Consider the following 14,963-nt stretch of genomic DNA (forward strand, 5'->3'; position numbering starts at 1 on the left):
GCACCGCTGCACCCGGTAAGAGACTCGGGGCTAGAGCCCCAGAAGCCACCCCCTAGCGACACCACTGCTTAGAGGCATTTTGCCAAAACAACATTTTTGTTCAGGTAGACCTATCTCACGATTGGTATTCTATTTCAGTAGGTATTCAGTAGAGATGAGGTCAGGTCTCTGTGCAGGCAACTTATGTTTTTTCACACCAACCTCACTGGAACAGAAGCTAGAACAGAAAAGGGCTTACCCCAAACTGCTGCCACAAGGTTGAAAGAACTCAGTTGTCTATTCGTAGAATTACTTGTGCTTTTCATTGAAAACATCTGAACATGACAATTTGGTTTTAGAATGCAATGTCCAACAAGCCTTTATATAGGATTGAAGGTACAGTGTCCTCAGACTTTGGGCCATGCAATTTAGTTTCCATCTACATATAACTTTTATATCTCTTTTAGGTCATAGAAAAGAAGTGGAGGGCCATAGTGAAATTGACAGAGTAAATGTCCTGAAACATTTTCAGAAAGAGGGAATTAGTATGAAATGTGTGCAAATGTCCTGAGTTACACTTCTGTTGTCACACATCTTTGAAAATCAATATTGGTTGTAGCTGTAAAGCTCATATTTTCTTGTTTATAAAAGGAAAGACATTGGGTAATAAAAAAAAATGGCAAAATCTGCAAAAACATGAATAGCAAATATTTCATTTGCTAAGCAGTTATGTAAACCTTTAGAAACAAGTAAATGTTTTAAATGTATTTGTTAAAAATGTATATAAATTAGGTTTATACTCTATGTCGGGGATATGCAATTAGCGGACTTCCAGCTGTTGCAGAACTACAAATCCCATGAGACATAGCAAGGCTCTGACAGCCACGAGCATGACACCCAGAGGCAGAGGCATGATGGGATTTGTAGTTTTGCAACATCTGGAGGTCCGCTAATTGCATATCCCTGCTCTATGTGTATTAAATACAGCAAGACAAAATGAAGCTTGGTGTTTTATAATCAACTTTATTTTCTAACATCCACCAGTTGTACATCACAAAACACAATTTGTTGCTTTGAATGTAAGAAATATTAATTTGTGAAGACACAATATATAAACTACTCCAGATAAAAGTCGCATACATTGCTCCATACAAAAAAAAATCTAATTTACAGTGTTGCTCACTGATGCAATTTAACACAAAAATCAGTGCACATTACATAGGAAAAAAATGTAAATAAAAAAAAAACACATCAATTACAAAAGAAGCAAATTAATAAATACAAACATATACTACCAAACACCCTTAGCATCAGAAATAAATTAATAATTAAGCCTTAGCAATAAATACATAGGTCAGTGAAATTTATTTTTCTTAACTTAAATATAAAACACATTTAGACATGTAGTAAATAAAATATTAACAATTGCTGTGATTCCTGTAGTAACTATTACTTCCCTGAATACTCCCATTGTGTAGATGCAAGATCTCAGAAACCTTCTCTTGTAAAATGGAACAGCCACAGTTATGATTTTTAGGTTAGGTTTGTTGAGATATAGCCACAGGCATTTTAAACTCACCACTTTTTACAACAGAATCTGCTTAGGACCTCAGTGGCCCTTCGACCTGCCTCCTTTCACCACAGAGACCTGTGTCCAGGATCAGCCTTAAGTTATATTGTGCCCTAAGCAAAATCTGAATATTGTGTCCCAGGGCAAAAGCAAATCTTGTCCGTTAGTATAGGCCACATATAGCTAAGGCCGTCATTGCCCATGTCTTTCGGTTATTATGAAAGTCATGATACTGTAAATAATATTACAGTAATAAAATTGTATTAAAGCATTCTGACACAGTTGCCTGAACTATAGTATATACATACATTCAATAAATCCTATTTCTCTTCCAGGTACTACTTGGATAAGCTATTTTTCAACTAGACAATAATGGTCTTTGAGGCATTTTTCTCTGTCTACTTGGCTCCCTCTGCTACTGGGCCCAATGGCAAATGCATCAGTTGCTATGGCTATAGTTACCTCCTTGGGTATAGCAGACATTTTTTATGATTGATAGATTTGACCTTCACTTTACAAAGTATGTATGTAGACATAATGTAGACTTAAATGTCAATATATTAGATCTAGGTAGCTAGCAAATTCTATCACTTTTTCAATATCAAAGCTTGGCTAGAGACAAACATTCTTTAAAATGTTTGCAATGGAATGAGATGTTTGGAAACATTACACGAGAAGTAATACATCATAAAAACATCTCCACTTCTATCCGTCTACCTTTTCAAAGAAGTGCTACTGTATATGTGAGTGTTTGTATATGTAGCCCAAACTGAGTACATATGTGATATTAAATAAATTGTTTTCCATTTATGTACTAGCAACTTCGCTAAGTAAAGCTTTGAGGTGCAAGGTCAGAATTCCTGTCTGTCTCGTGCTACATAGCCAACAGAAGCCCTAGTCAGAAGTCAGATAAAGCAGTTCTCCTGACAATAAGCAAAGCTGATTGATTGCCAATTTGGGCCCATCTACAAGGCCTGCACCCCGAATGTCCCTCTTTATCAGGACTACATATTGCATTGTAAATCACCTTACTTTTTGCTATGTGAAAATGCTACACAATGAGTCACAATGTGCAAAACAGATCTAGCACCATGAAATGACATTAGGGCTCAGATACACTAGATATTTTTAACTAATTAACTTATTGATGGCATTGTGGTTTATATAAGGCAGTTTTCAAAAAGGGGTAATCTCATGCTGTTAAGTGAGTACAAATCTGTGTAGCTGAGCCCTTTTTATTGATGGATATCCATGGCACATACAAAACACTTTAAATATAATTTATGAAGTGATTAAAACAGTAATTAGCAATGCATTGACTTTTAATGCATCTTATCTCAAAGAATAGTTATCGCCTGTTTATATGCTACTGAGTCTCACCCACATTAGGAGATTCTCCTACAGATGACCAAACTTGCTCATTGTCAATACCAGATTTTTTAATATGACCAATTGTAAAAAAAAAATACAATAGCACATAATATTGCTTATGGGTATACGTGTTAGAATATGTTAATTAGTCTTGCAGCCAGGCAAAAAACTTTTTACTAAGTGCCCTATTATTTTCCATTGTGTAATGGTAATTCAAACACCAATGCAGACAGTCTACTTCTAAAACTTTTATTCCCCAAAAAATAAATTAAAGGCTTCTAAATGAATGTACAGGAAGGTCACTATCTCCAAGGGATCAGTAAAAATCAAGACCTGTTGGGAATGAAAGAATGAAGAACCACCTTTACCAACACGTGAAACAAATGTAATAATCATTGCACTCAAAATCAATAACTGTACCATGTATGCACTTTAAAAAAAATGCATTTGACTTAGCTACAGCACTGTTTACATTTCCTTTACCTATCCCTAACTGAAAAGTAAACTTTTTTTCTGAGCTACTTTTTACCCGGTAGTCAGAAATAGATTTTCAACTTGAGCCAGAAGATTGAAACTTCTCAAAGCAATGCTTTATTGCAAGGAGACTTTCTGCTTTTGGGAGATACTTGACAAATTAATTTGTTAGTACCAAATTAAAAAAGAGAGACATGCTTGCATTTTAATACACCACTCCAAGCTGAAGAGTGAATATGATGGTCTTGAATTCCATTTTGTAGTTGGTTTTTATGCCAACTTAATTATCAGGGAAGTGGTTGGAAATTAAGTTTTGAAATATTTATCATGAATACATTTTAGAATATTTCCTTAAATATTGTTTTGAATAATTTATAATGTCTTGCTAAATCAAACTTGTAAAATGTTTCACTATTATAACATGGCACATTTTTTAAACTGTAAAGTAATCTTCATATTTCTACGTCTAAACAGTGATTACTATAAAAGTGGCACAAATTGTGCATTTTATTAATAGGTTCTTCTTCATCCAGGGATCATGGCAGATATGTAACATTTGTAACACATGTTTGCTGCCCTGTTGAGTTGATGGTTGTTGATTTTAATAGTAATTGACCTTTCCAATTCCAAAAAAACAAGGGCACCAATCAAAATGAGATAACCTGAAGTACTTTTAGTATTAAACAAACACATGTTGAACTAACTCGTTTATACTGAGGCACATATGCACAACAAAAGTGCATACACAAGGCAGTTTAGCTGGTATTTTACATCATCTTGCAAAAATATAGTATGTGAAAAAAATACACGGGAAAGCACTATAAGCATATTTAACTGTCCTAGTTTCTATAAATTTAGTATTTGTACACAATTATGTGATCAGTAATAGTGTGCCCTCATGAACTTGGCATATTGGCATAAGAAATAGAAGAGAAAGTCGATTTTTCTAAAGCAACCTGGTCATCCTAAATTAGGATGTGGAAATCTATTTTTTTTAACTTGCAAGATTGTACTATCTGTACATCTTTGGGGAGCAGAACAGTGGCAAAATGATGTGTCTCTAATCAATAGCAAATGGACCTTTGTTGTTGGCACTTAGTAAAAATGGGAAACCCATGTCCAAATGCCACATAGCCAATGTTATTGTCAAAGAAAGGTGGGATCAAACTACAGTTGTTTATAATCTTTACATTTTCATCATCTAATGGCAATAACATTGAAAAAAAAAACAGGCAACAACTGGGATACCTATGACTTCTACAAACCTCAACCGATATCCTTAGTTGATATCATTCAAGAGAAATAGGTGTTATCTGGGCTGGATTATTTTATCAATTAGCAGATTGTCCTCCTAAAATCTTTATTTTTCTCCCAAGAGGCACACCAACAATTGGTGGGTCATTTTACAAGAAATAGTCCCAAATCTTCATGTGTCTCAGAATAAAATACTTGGACATAGTTGTTCAGACAACTTGGATATTTCCATTCAGCCATCACCAAGTGTCAATAGTGCATTTAAAATCACCTGAACATAACACCCCATTATTTGTTGAAATGTACACGTGCCTTCAAAACATGTCTAGATATTTAAAAAAAGGTTGGCTGCTGGTGTTGTATCTTATGACTGTATAACGGTTTAACAGTTGCCTTTTATAGAAAGGATTTATTAAAATAAATGTTGTACAACTACAGCCAAAACAAATGTTCATTTTTTTCTGAGTATGTTAGATATATTTTAGATTTATCCAAGCCCCAATATCCCAATATCTGTCCTTGATATCTGTTTTTTTTTTCAACAACTGTTTCTGCAGAAATATGTCAATTCCCATAGCAGAACCTACTCTCTCTTCCATCACTCCTGTGGTAATCAGGCATAAACATAAAAGAAGCAAGGGAGAGAAGCTCATATACACCAGCCCTTATTTACAATCTAAGAAAATTATGGTAATGAGAAAACAGTTGGATTTGCACAAATAAACTACAATATATAACCTGTAAAAATAAGTCATATTACAATATTGAGCTCTAAAGGATTAAGATTAGATTGCCCCAGTATGTGGAAGAAGACTTAACTTTTATATTTTTAAGAAAACATGCCAGTAAAGCATAAAAATCCTAGAAACAAAAACGGTAGTGTTATATGTCTTAATTTTCTATATGCTAAAGGCCATGAGGTATCATTTATGAATTATTCAAGTGCTAGCAAGAAATCCAGTGTTTATGACACAAATAAATAATATATATTACAATAAACAACATTAATTTATATGCTACTAATTATTATTGCTAGCATTAATCTAAAATAAACAAAAACATTAAATAAAAAAATCTTTATATTGGTGGCTATCTGTCATTTTTTATCGCTGATCTCATGGTGCAGCAATGCTACTTTTAAAACTGATATTAAGGATTTAAGGGATACAGTCGATAGTACCAAAAATATAATAATGACCTTCACCTCATTTTTTTTTCTGTAGTAACATGTCTTTTCATTTTAGATTTTTCCATTGTTATTTACAGAATCACCAATCCTTAAATCTGTTTAAAATCCACTCATAAAATAACTCAGGAAAAAAAGATATTTGTAAAAATATGGTAATCCTAATCAAATAAAAAATTCATCAAAAGTTATGAACAAAACGTCTTTTTGAACTGAAATAAATACAATTTATAAAAAATAGTTGCAAACACCTTTTTACATTCACTATACAAAAAAGAGTGCAATAGAGAAAAAAATGAGCTGAAATAAGTACATTGGAATACACTCTTAAGTGTGATGCTGTTCATTTAAACAGTCACTTATTTTAGTTTTTGATTTATGACTGCTGGGAAAGAAAATAGTGCAGTTTTGGAGTACATCAATCCATAATTTTCATTGTGTTGGTAGACGTACTTTAGCAAGATACCGATGGACTTTTCTTTTCAGTTATATTGCAGTGCCCAGCAGCTTTTTGCATACTATACATGAATACCCTTCACTGCCTGCTTTATATTTTCCAAGAGCGCTTTGCATTCTGGGGAATAGTCCTGCTCCATATTGCTGTACATCTCAGTGAGAGTATTTACATAGGCCTCAAAATTATGTTCACTGATTGGTTCCTAATGGGAGAAATGAATATGGATTATTACAGATCAAGTTTATATAGGTGGATTGCAACAACATCAAGTAAGAAGATAGCATGTAAACGGAAACAAATCTGTCTTGCAAGTTTCTAAATAAAGTCAAAACTTTGGGATAGACCTCTCTTTATCCCATTGGGAAATCACCCATCACTTCCTGTTCTGAAAGAGAAAAATCTCCAAAATGAAGAAAATTCCATCTCAGATCGTTATCCCTGTCACAGGTCCCTAACTGGAAGATCTCTCTTTATTAATTTGGTGACAACGCCGAAGTATTGATTTTTCCATCACTTTCAGCCCCAGTGACAATCATCATCAAGACAAATACAGAGAGAATGAAGCTCCGTAGCAAGGACACGGATAGGGATACCACTGTATCCAAAAAAGTTATAATATTTTGGCTTTAGATACATTTTAATGTAAGTATATACAGTACAGAAAAAACAAAAGATTTCTACAGAATATTAATTTGTGATTTCAAAGTCAATGAATAAAAACCTTAATCCTCCTAGCACCACATTGCTTGGCCATCCACTTTCAAGAGGTCATTAGTTTTTATGTATTGGATGCACATATATAAATTGCAATTTCTGCTTTATATCAGCAAAAAAAGCCAAGTTGCTACCTTGTCCCTTGTATATAGTTGATCAATAGTTATCTGTATACATGGGAAAAGGAGGTGGTGCTCTTTGGGAAGCGGCAGAACTTTGTGGCCTCAACTGATACATTTAAGCATCTTATTCAAGCAGTTGTCATGTCAAGTAGTGGGATTGCTTCAGCCACTACCATGCAGAGCCCGTAATATGAAAAAAAAAATGATATTTAGAACAACCAATTGGTTTCTGTGGTTAATCCAGAAAATATTTCTTTCAGGCAGTACGTCCAAATGCAAAATACTTTTGTGTTGGCCAAGAAAGTTGAAGGCATAGGAATTGTCTTAGTAATTAGGGCAGCCATGAGGGATACCATTTGGTATATCTTTATAGGTCACAGTTTTAATAAAGGGTTCCAAATTTTAAGAGGTTTACACAGGGGTGGACTGACAACTCATGGGGCCCCTGGGCAATAGAAGATTATGGGGCCCCCGGGCTTATAGATGGCCACCACGCCAGGAGGCAGTGCAGAGGCAAGGCAGGTAAAATCCCAGGCATTTCACATCAAAAGCATGTCGGTTTCGGACATATCAGGGACAGATGTAAAAAAAACACAGATTTGTACATACTGTCCCTGTTTTTTTTTAGCCTGGCAACCCTGATGGGGCCCCCTAGTGGCATGGGCCCCCCCGGGCAGTGCCCAAGAGTCCCAATGGTCAGTCCGCCCCTGGGTTTACAACACTTTGGCTTTGCCATACCACTTTCTCATTGTTATAGGAAAGTGGCGTTGGGAGTTGACAAGCGTATCTAGCAGTATTTTTTATGAAATCATTAAAAATTCATAATGCTGGTATACCCTTCTTAACCAGTGAGGCATTCACTTCCCATCAAGACATTATACACAAAGTTTGTGTGAGCTCTGTCACTATCATTACTGTATGCAATTTCTTTTTTACCTAGAAATAGAAAAATGTACAAACTAAAACAGTCCTATGCCTGTTTCAAGGTTATAACCAAGCCAGCTGTATTGTGCACATATCTCTGTGCTTGTTTTAGGAAGTTAGGGAATAAGATGCATTGTGCCACGGTCCTACAGGAATGGTTACAATCTTTCTTTATTATTCTGTAATAAAGAATAATAGAAAGATGGAAGTTAACTAATAGTTCTATTTGACAGATCCTGGGAAAAATTCACCATAGTAACAAGCAACTAACTGAGCAGGTATTAAGCAGATGGTATATACATAAGGGTAGCAGGCGTGAACAAGTTGTTCATCAATAGCCTTGGTATTATATTTTCAGATCTTACTCTCCATGTACAATTACACAATAATTGTTGGTCAGATACATCACAACCACTACACTGTTTATATTTAGCTACCAGATGGACAGTTGTGTTTTGCAGTAGTTTAGCTTACAACTATCCACAGAGTTGAATAAACTATTTTATAATGGTAGCAAGGTGTCTTAGTTTTTAAGAAATGTGGCTTTACAGTTATGCCATTCCAGATGCATTTCTTATCTTGAGCACCATCTACATCGAGTTTTATGTTTCCACTGTGTGTGGGTTTCCTCTGTGTACTGCGTGTTCTCTTCTCTATTTATAAACTTACTTGTAGGTAAATCAGTGTCTACCAAAGCTGACACTAATGTTTGTAATTCTTTATAACTGTTACAGGGGACATTAGACTGTATGCTTCATAGTGGATATGGGCTGAAATGAATAGTTTAGTGGTTTCTCTATAATTTGATGAAATGTGTAGGTGTTACATACAGTCAAATAAATTGTGGAGGAGGGGTCCTATTTTGAAGCTGAAGACTGTGGGGGTATAGCCCTTTGAATCTGTGGTATATAATTTTCTTCTGTTAGAGAGGCCATAGATGCCAACTTATAAGTTAGATGAGCATTAGTGTATGAAGAATGAAGCCATGCAAACAATATCAACACCCATGACATGAAGTTAGATTATCTACTGTAGACTGAGCTACTGTATGTTCAACAGTTTCAAGTCAACAAAACAGCATCGTCCATGACAAAAGTCAGCTACACTCAGACATGCCCAGAGTTTATTGTTCACCCATAAAAACCCTGATCTAATATGCATTCTACCGATCTATTTGTTAGCTTAATAATTCAGAGTGTCATTACTTCAGTCTCAGCAGTGTCTGTGAGAAGGTCACATCAGTTCTTAGCACTGACATTTTTTAACATCAGGTCCATAGTATCATGCATGCACTTTTGGCCAAAATATGACCTAATTTTACTGATTTTCTTTTAAATTTGTGTTTCACAGCATACAGATGACTTGGCGCATATCAAGGATGCTATCATAGGTGGATAATGATGGCAAACTTTATAGCCTTACCATTTGTGGAAGCTGTATATCGGCAAGACTTGAGATAAGGGCTTGGCTCAGACCAGCCAACTCCTTCAAAAGACTTTCATTGTTCTGCTCTATGAGTTTGTTCTCCTCCTCTATTGTTTTCAGATTTGTCTCCATTGAAGAGATCTAAATCAGAAGATTTTGAGGGTTACATGGGAACTATGAAATTATGGCCTGAATGAGAGACACAACTACATAAACAGAGATTAGTGTATTGAAAGACCTGTAGGAATGATGAATACTTTCCCTTTTTTAAATTGGCTTTTCTTTCCAGGAATATTCCCTATGCAGGTTTACTCCTAAGCAAATGAAGTTATTGTGCTGTGCTTTTGATTGAACTTGACTGAACTTGCAGACAAATTGTCCAGTAGGGCCCAACTTGTGAATAAGCAGGAGTATACTGTATCAGCTAATGTATAGCAGACAAATATACAGTTCCACTTCCATATTCTCAAAAACAACATTGAACACCTACAGTAATAGGTGTTATTTTTCTGCCCTTTCAAATAGATTGATTGCAGTACTTTCCCGTTAATGGCAGGTCAAGGGACTCTACATCATTGGCTTTTGTTTGCTTATATCTGTATATAAGATTTTGTTCTTAAAGGTGGTTAGAGTAAAAAACAGAAAGGATTAAAAAGTAAAGAAAAAAGTGATCCACAACAGATGGGGTGGCATAACAGAGTCTGACACATGTTATTGCTACCTCCCAGGTGCCTGTTTTTTTTTTTTTTTTTACTGTTTTAGATTGCTGAATATCATATATGCTTCAAGGGACTGCACTGTAACTGCGAGCCAAACATTTGATTCATTGTTTCCATGCAGCTGCATTGATCTCAATGGGTGAGTTTGAATGGCAGTGTCGTCTGCAGCTGGAGTTAAAAATGCCATAGCCATTGCATGTGAACAGCCCTATCAGGCTGCAAAAATCCTGGCTCAGCCACCTGTTTTTACTGCACACCTTCCCCAACCACTCGGATGAAAGAGCCCTAACTGCTTAAAATGTGTTAGTTAGAGTTTGAGAATGGAAACTAGAAGCTTATTGCCATGCACAGTTGCCTCAGATTCTGGCGCTCCAGGCCTCCAGCAAATTCCCCTTACTGTATGTATGGTGGCCTTATCATGATCAAGTGACCTTGATTGCAGCACAGATTCTTGTTAGTATTGGTTTCAGCCCTGTTATTTTTGTCCTTTATTATAAGATCAGGCAAATCTGATAAACCACTAATATTGATCATTCCATGAAACCATATGAAGAGATAAAGGCCATTGTCACCCCCCACATCTTGGGATTGTCACAATACTGTATTTGATGGAGGGGTTGAGGTGAACCCTGTGTCACTACATGTTGCATAATGACAGGTAGAGATGGGTTTGCTGTTCAACTCGAACATCAGCTGTTCATAGAACAAACAAACATATTAGGGGCTCACGGCAAGTTTGCCTACCACTGAGCGAGATCGCCATGCATTATGACCCCACACAGTTGTTGTTCATAGATTTTTCATATTGCTGGGAATACATTACAGCCATGAGCAAGTTTAAATTAAATGTTTTCCTTTAGAAATGTCATTATTTCTGTGGCATGTTCTACACATCGCGTGCCACTTTGCAGGCAAACTAAGCCCCCCCCCCAGGTACGATATACTGTATAACGGAATATTCAATTTTTATTGTTTCACTTTAACCAATTTAATTAAAATCACTGCTCCTGAAAAAACAATAGTTTAAAAAACTTTAAGCCTTTAAAATTAGGACTTTTGATTTTTCATCTTCGTGTCCCATAGACTTTAACCACGGACGATTTGCCCCCTTAACCACTTCACCCCCGGAAGAATTTACCCCCTTCCTTACCAGAGCATTTTTTGCGATTTGGCACTGCGTGGGTTTAACTGACAATTCCACGGTCGTGCAACGTGACTCCCAAACAAAATTTACATATTTTTTCCCCCAAACATAGAGCTTTCTTTTGGTGGTATTTGATCACCTCCGTGATTTTTATTTTTTGCGCTATAAACAAAAATACAGCGACAATTTTGAAAAAATATTTTTTACTTTTTGCTAATAAATATCCCCAAAAAATCTATAAAAAAACTTTTTTTTCCTCAGTTTAGGTCGATACGTATTCTTCTACATATTTTTGGTAAAAAAATCGCAATAAGCGTATATTGATTGGTTTGCGCAAAAGTTATAGAGTCTACAAAATAGGGCATAGTTGTATTGCACTTCTATTTATTTTATTTTTTTTACTAGTAATGGCGGCGATCTGTGATTTTTATTGTGACCGCGACATTGCGTCGGACATATCGGACACTTTTGACACTTTTTTGGGACCAATCACAGTTATACAGCGATTAGTGCTATAAAACTGCACTGATTACTGTATAAATGTGACTGGGAGGGAAGGGGTTAACACTAGGGGGTGCTAAAGGGGTTAATATGTTCCCTAGTGTGTGATTCTAACTGTAGGGGGGGACTCACAAGGGGAGGAGACCAATGTGTGTTCCTCTGTACTGGGAACACACACATCGGTCTCCTGACCTGACAGGACCGTGGATCTGTGTCCTGCCGTTATTGCAGGCAATCGCGGGTGCTCGGCGGACATCGCGGCCACCGGGGAAGCGCACCAGGTCCCGCGCAATTACGCTGGTGCGCGTGCCCCCTAGACGACCGGGAAGCCGAGGACGTCATATGAAATCCACCCAGGATAGGAGATCCCATCTGTGGACGTCATATGACAATGGGCGGTAGGGAAGTGGTTAATAACCAGGCCTTTTTTTGCAATATGGCTTTAACAGACAATTGCAACGTCATACACAATAATGTATGTCCTATTTTTCCCACAAAAAGAGCTTTCTTTCAGTGGTATTTGATAACCTCTGTGGATTACATTTTTTGCGCCATAAATAAAGAAAGACCAACAATTTTGAAAAAAACAAAACAACATTTTTTACTTTTGCTTTAATAAATATTTCCTCAAAAAAAAAGTAAAAAAAACCAATTTCTTCATCACTTTAGGCCAATATGTATTCTTCTACATATTTTTGGTAAAAAAAATAGCAATAAGTGTATATTGATTGGTTTGCGCAAAAGTTATAGTGTTTACAATATAGGGGATTTATGGAATTTTTATTATTGTTTTACTAGTAATGGCAGTGATCATTGATTTTTAGCGGAACTGCGACATTGCAGTGGACAGATCAGATTTTTGACACTTCTTTGGGACCATTTACATTTATACAGCGATCAGTGCTATAAAAATGATTACTGTGTAAATATCCCTGGCAGGGAAGGGGTTAACACTAGGGGATGATCAAAGGGTTAAATGTGTTCCCTGGGAGGTGTTTCTAACTATGGGGGGAGGGGACTGACTGGGAGTACAGAGAGATTGCTGTTCCTAATCACTAGGAACAGACGATCACTCAGTACTCCCCTGACAGAACAGGGATGTTTGTTTACATTGACAGATCCCCATTCAGGCTGTCTCGGAGCAATTGCGGGTGGCCGGCAGACATCGCATAAACCAGAACGGGACTCTATTTACCATACCTATATACATTATGCATGTAATTAGTGGTTATTATAAATGCATGTAATTAATGGTTAATATAAATGCATTTATAAATAGCTACAAAACTATTTTACTTTGATTAAACTAACCAATGTCTTGTACTTTACCAATATGATATATGGGCAATTCAAGGAGTACTCCATGCAGAACACCAAATGCATGTTATATATGTAATGCAATTTTTTTTTACCTGCGTTTGATTTAAATACCGGGCTTTAATACACACCTCTATACCGGGCCTATTCTGGCACGTCTCTCCTACATGTACAAATCATCATTCTTTTGCTAGAAAATTACTCAGAACCCCCAAACATTATATATGTTTTTTAGCAGACATCCTAGGGAATAAAATGGCGATCATTGCAACTTTTTATCTTGCACGGTATTTGCGCATTAATTTCTCAAACCTCTTTTTTTTTTAAAAAAAATGGTTTCATGAATTAAAAAATAGTAAAGTTAGCCCAATTTTTTTATAAAATATGAAAGATGATGTTACGCCGAGTAAATTGATACCTAACATGTCATGCTTTAAAATTGCGCACACTCATGGAATGGCGCCAAACTTCGTTACTTAAAAATCTCCATAGGCGACGCTTTAAATGTTTTACAGGTTATCAGTTTAGAGTTACAGAGGAGGTCTAGTGCTAGAATTGCTGCACACGCTTACACACGCGGCTACACCTCACATGTGTGGTTTGAACGACGTTTACATACGTAGGCGGGACTTACGTGTGTGTTCGCTTCTGAGCGCGAGCTACCGGGGACAGGGCGTTTTAATTTTTTTTTTTTTTTTTTTTACTTATTTATTTATTTTTTACACTTTTTTTTAAAAAAGAATTCCGATCGCTGCTATTCCTTTTACAAGGAATGTAAACATCCCTTGTAATAGGAATAGTGTGTGACAGGTCCTCTTTAAGGAGAGATGCGGGGTCAATAAGACCCCACATCTCTCCTCCAGGCTGGAAAGAATGAGTTTCTGAAAAAAAAAATCACAGATCTCATTCTTTCTAGCCGCAATTGCGGTTTGTTTACTTACGGGTACCCGGACGTTACGTCATCACATCGCACCCGGCCCTCTGGCGGTCATAGAGATGACTGGTGACCATCTGGTCACCAGTCATCTCTATGCCTCCCATCCGGCGCACAGCGATCATCTCTCCGGGCCCCCGATGCCACGGGAGAGCCCGGAGAAGCACTGGATGGCGGCGGGAGGGGGAGATGTCCCCTCCCACCGCCTATAAGAATGATCAAGCGGTGGAACCACCGCTATGATCATTCTTATGGTGCGCAGGATCGCCGCCGGAAGAAAATGATATGTGAATGATGCCTCTAGGTGCAGGCATCATTCAGATATCACCGCACAAAGTACAGGACGTCATATGACGTCCACCCGGGATAAGAGATCCCCTTTTTGGACGTCATATGACGGCGTGCGGTTTTGAAGTGGTTAATGTTTCAGATTTTCAAGAAGCCTGTTTTTTTACTTTGTTTTATTTAAATGGTTATGTCTACAAACAAAACACTAATGCAGTGTACACACGATCGGATTTCCGATAGGATAAAATCTGATGGAATTTTCCATCGGAATTCCAATGAAGCTGACTTTCATCAGTCTTACGTACACACTATCAGACTAAATTCCGACTGTCCAAAACGTAAAACACTACGAGCCGAGAAAAATTAAGTTCAATGCTTCCGAGCATGCGTCGACTTGATTCTGAGCATGCATGGATTTTTCTCCGATGGAATTCCACACAGACGATCGGAATTTCCCATCGGATTTTTTCCATCGGAAACATTTAAAACATGTTCTATTTTTTTTACACCAATGAAAATAAGTCAGATGGGGCCACACACAATCGTTTTTTTACGATAAAAATAGTCCATTTTCTCTTGGTAAT

At 36.8% G+C, this 14,963-nt stretch overlaps 1 protein-coding gene across 6 annotated transcripts in view; it reads right to left on the reverse strand.

The window, feature by feature from the left end:
• Positions 1 to 981: 981 nt before the first annotated feature.
• The window catches only part of ST18 (ST18 C2H2C-type zinc finger transcription factor), a 154,779-nt gene continuing 140,797 nt past the window's right edge, over positions 982 to 14,963 (reverse strand). For 3 of the 6 annotated variants that reach the window (XM_040354187.1, XM_040354186.1, XM_040354185.1), the window contains 2 exons: positions 9,474 to 9,617; positions 982 to 6,493 (listed from right to left, as the gene is read on the reverse strand). In XM_040354187.1, coding sequence (XP_040210121.1) covers positions 6,353 to 6,493; positions 9,474 to 9,617 — 285 coding nt within the window. In that variant the 3' untranslated portion in view covers positions 982 to 6,352. The remainder of the gene's footprint in view (positions 6,494 to 9,473; positions 9,618 to 14,963) is intronic. The other 3 variants (XR_005749501.1, XM_040354188.1, XM_040354189.1) reach the window with 3 other exon arrangements.

Source organism: Rana temporaria, chromosome 5, assembly GCF_905171775.1.
Source record: "Rana temporaria chromosome 5, aRanTem1.1, whole genome shotgun sequence".
In the NCBI taxonomy this organism is placed as follows: domain Eukaryota; kingdom Metazoa; phylum Chordata; class Amphibia; order Anura; family Ranidae; genus Rana; species Rana temporaria.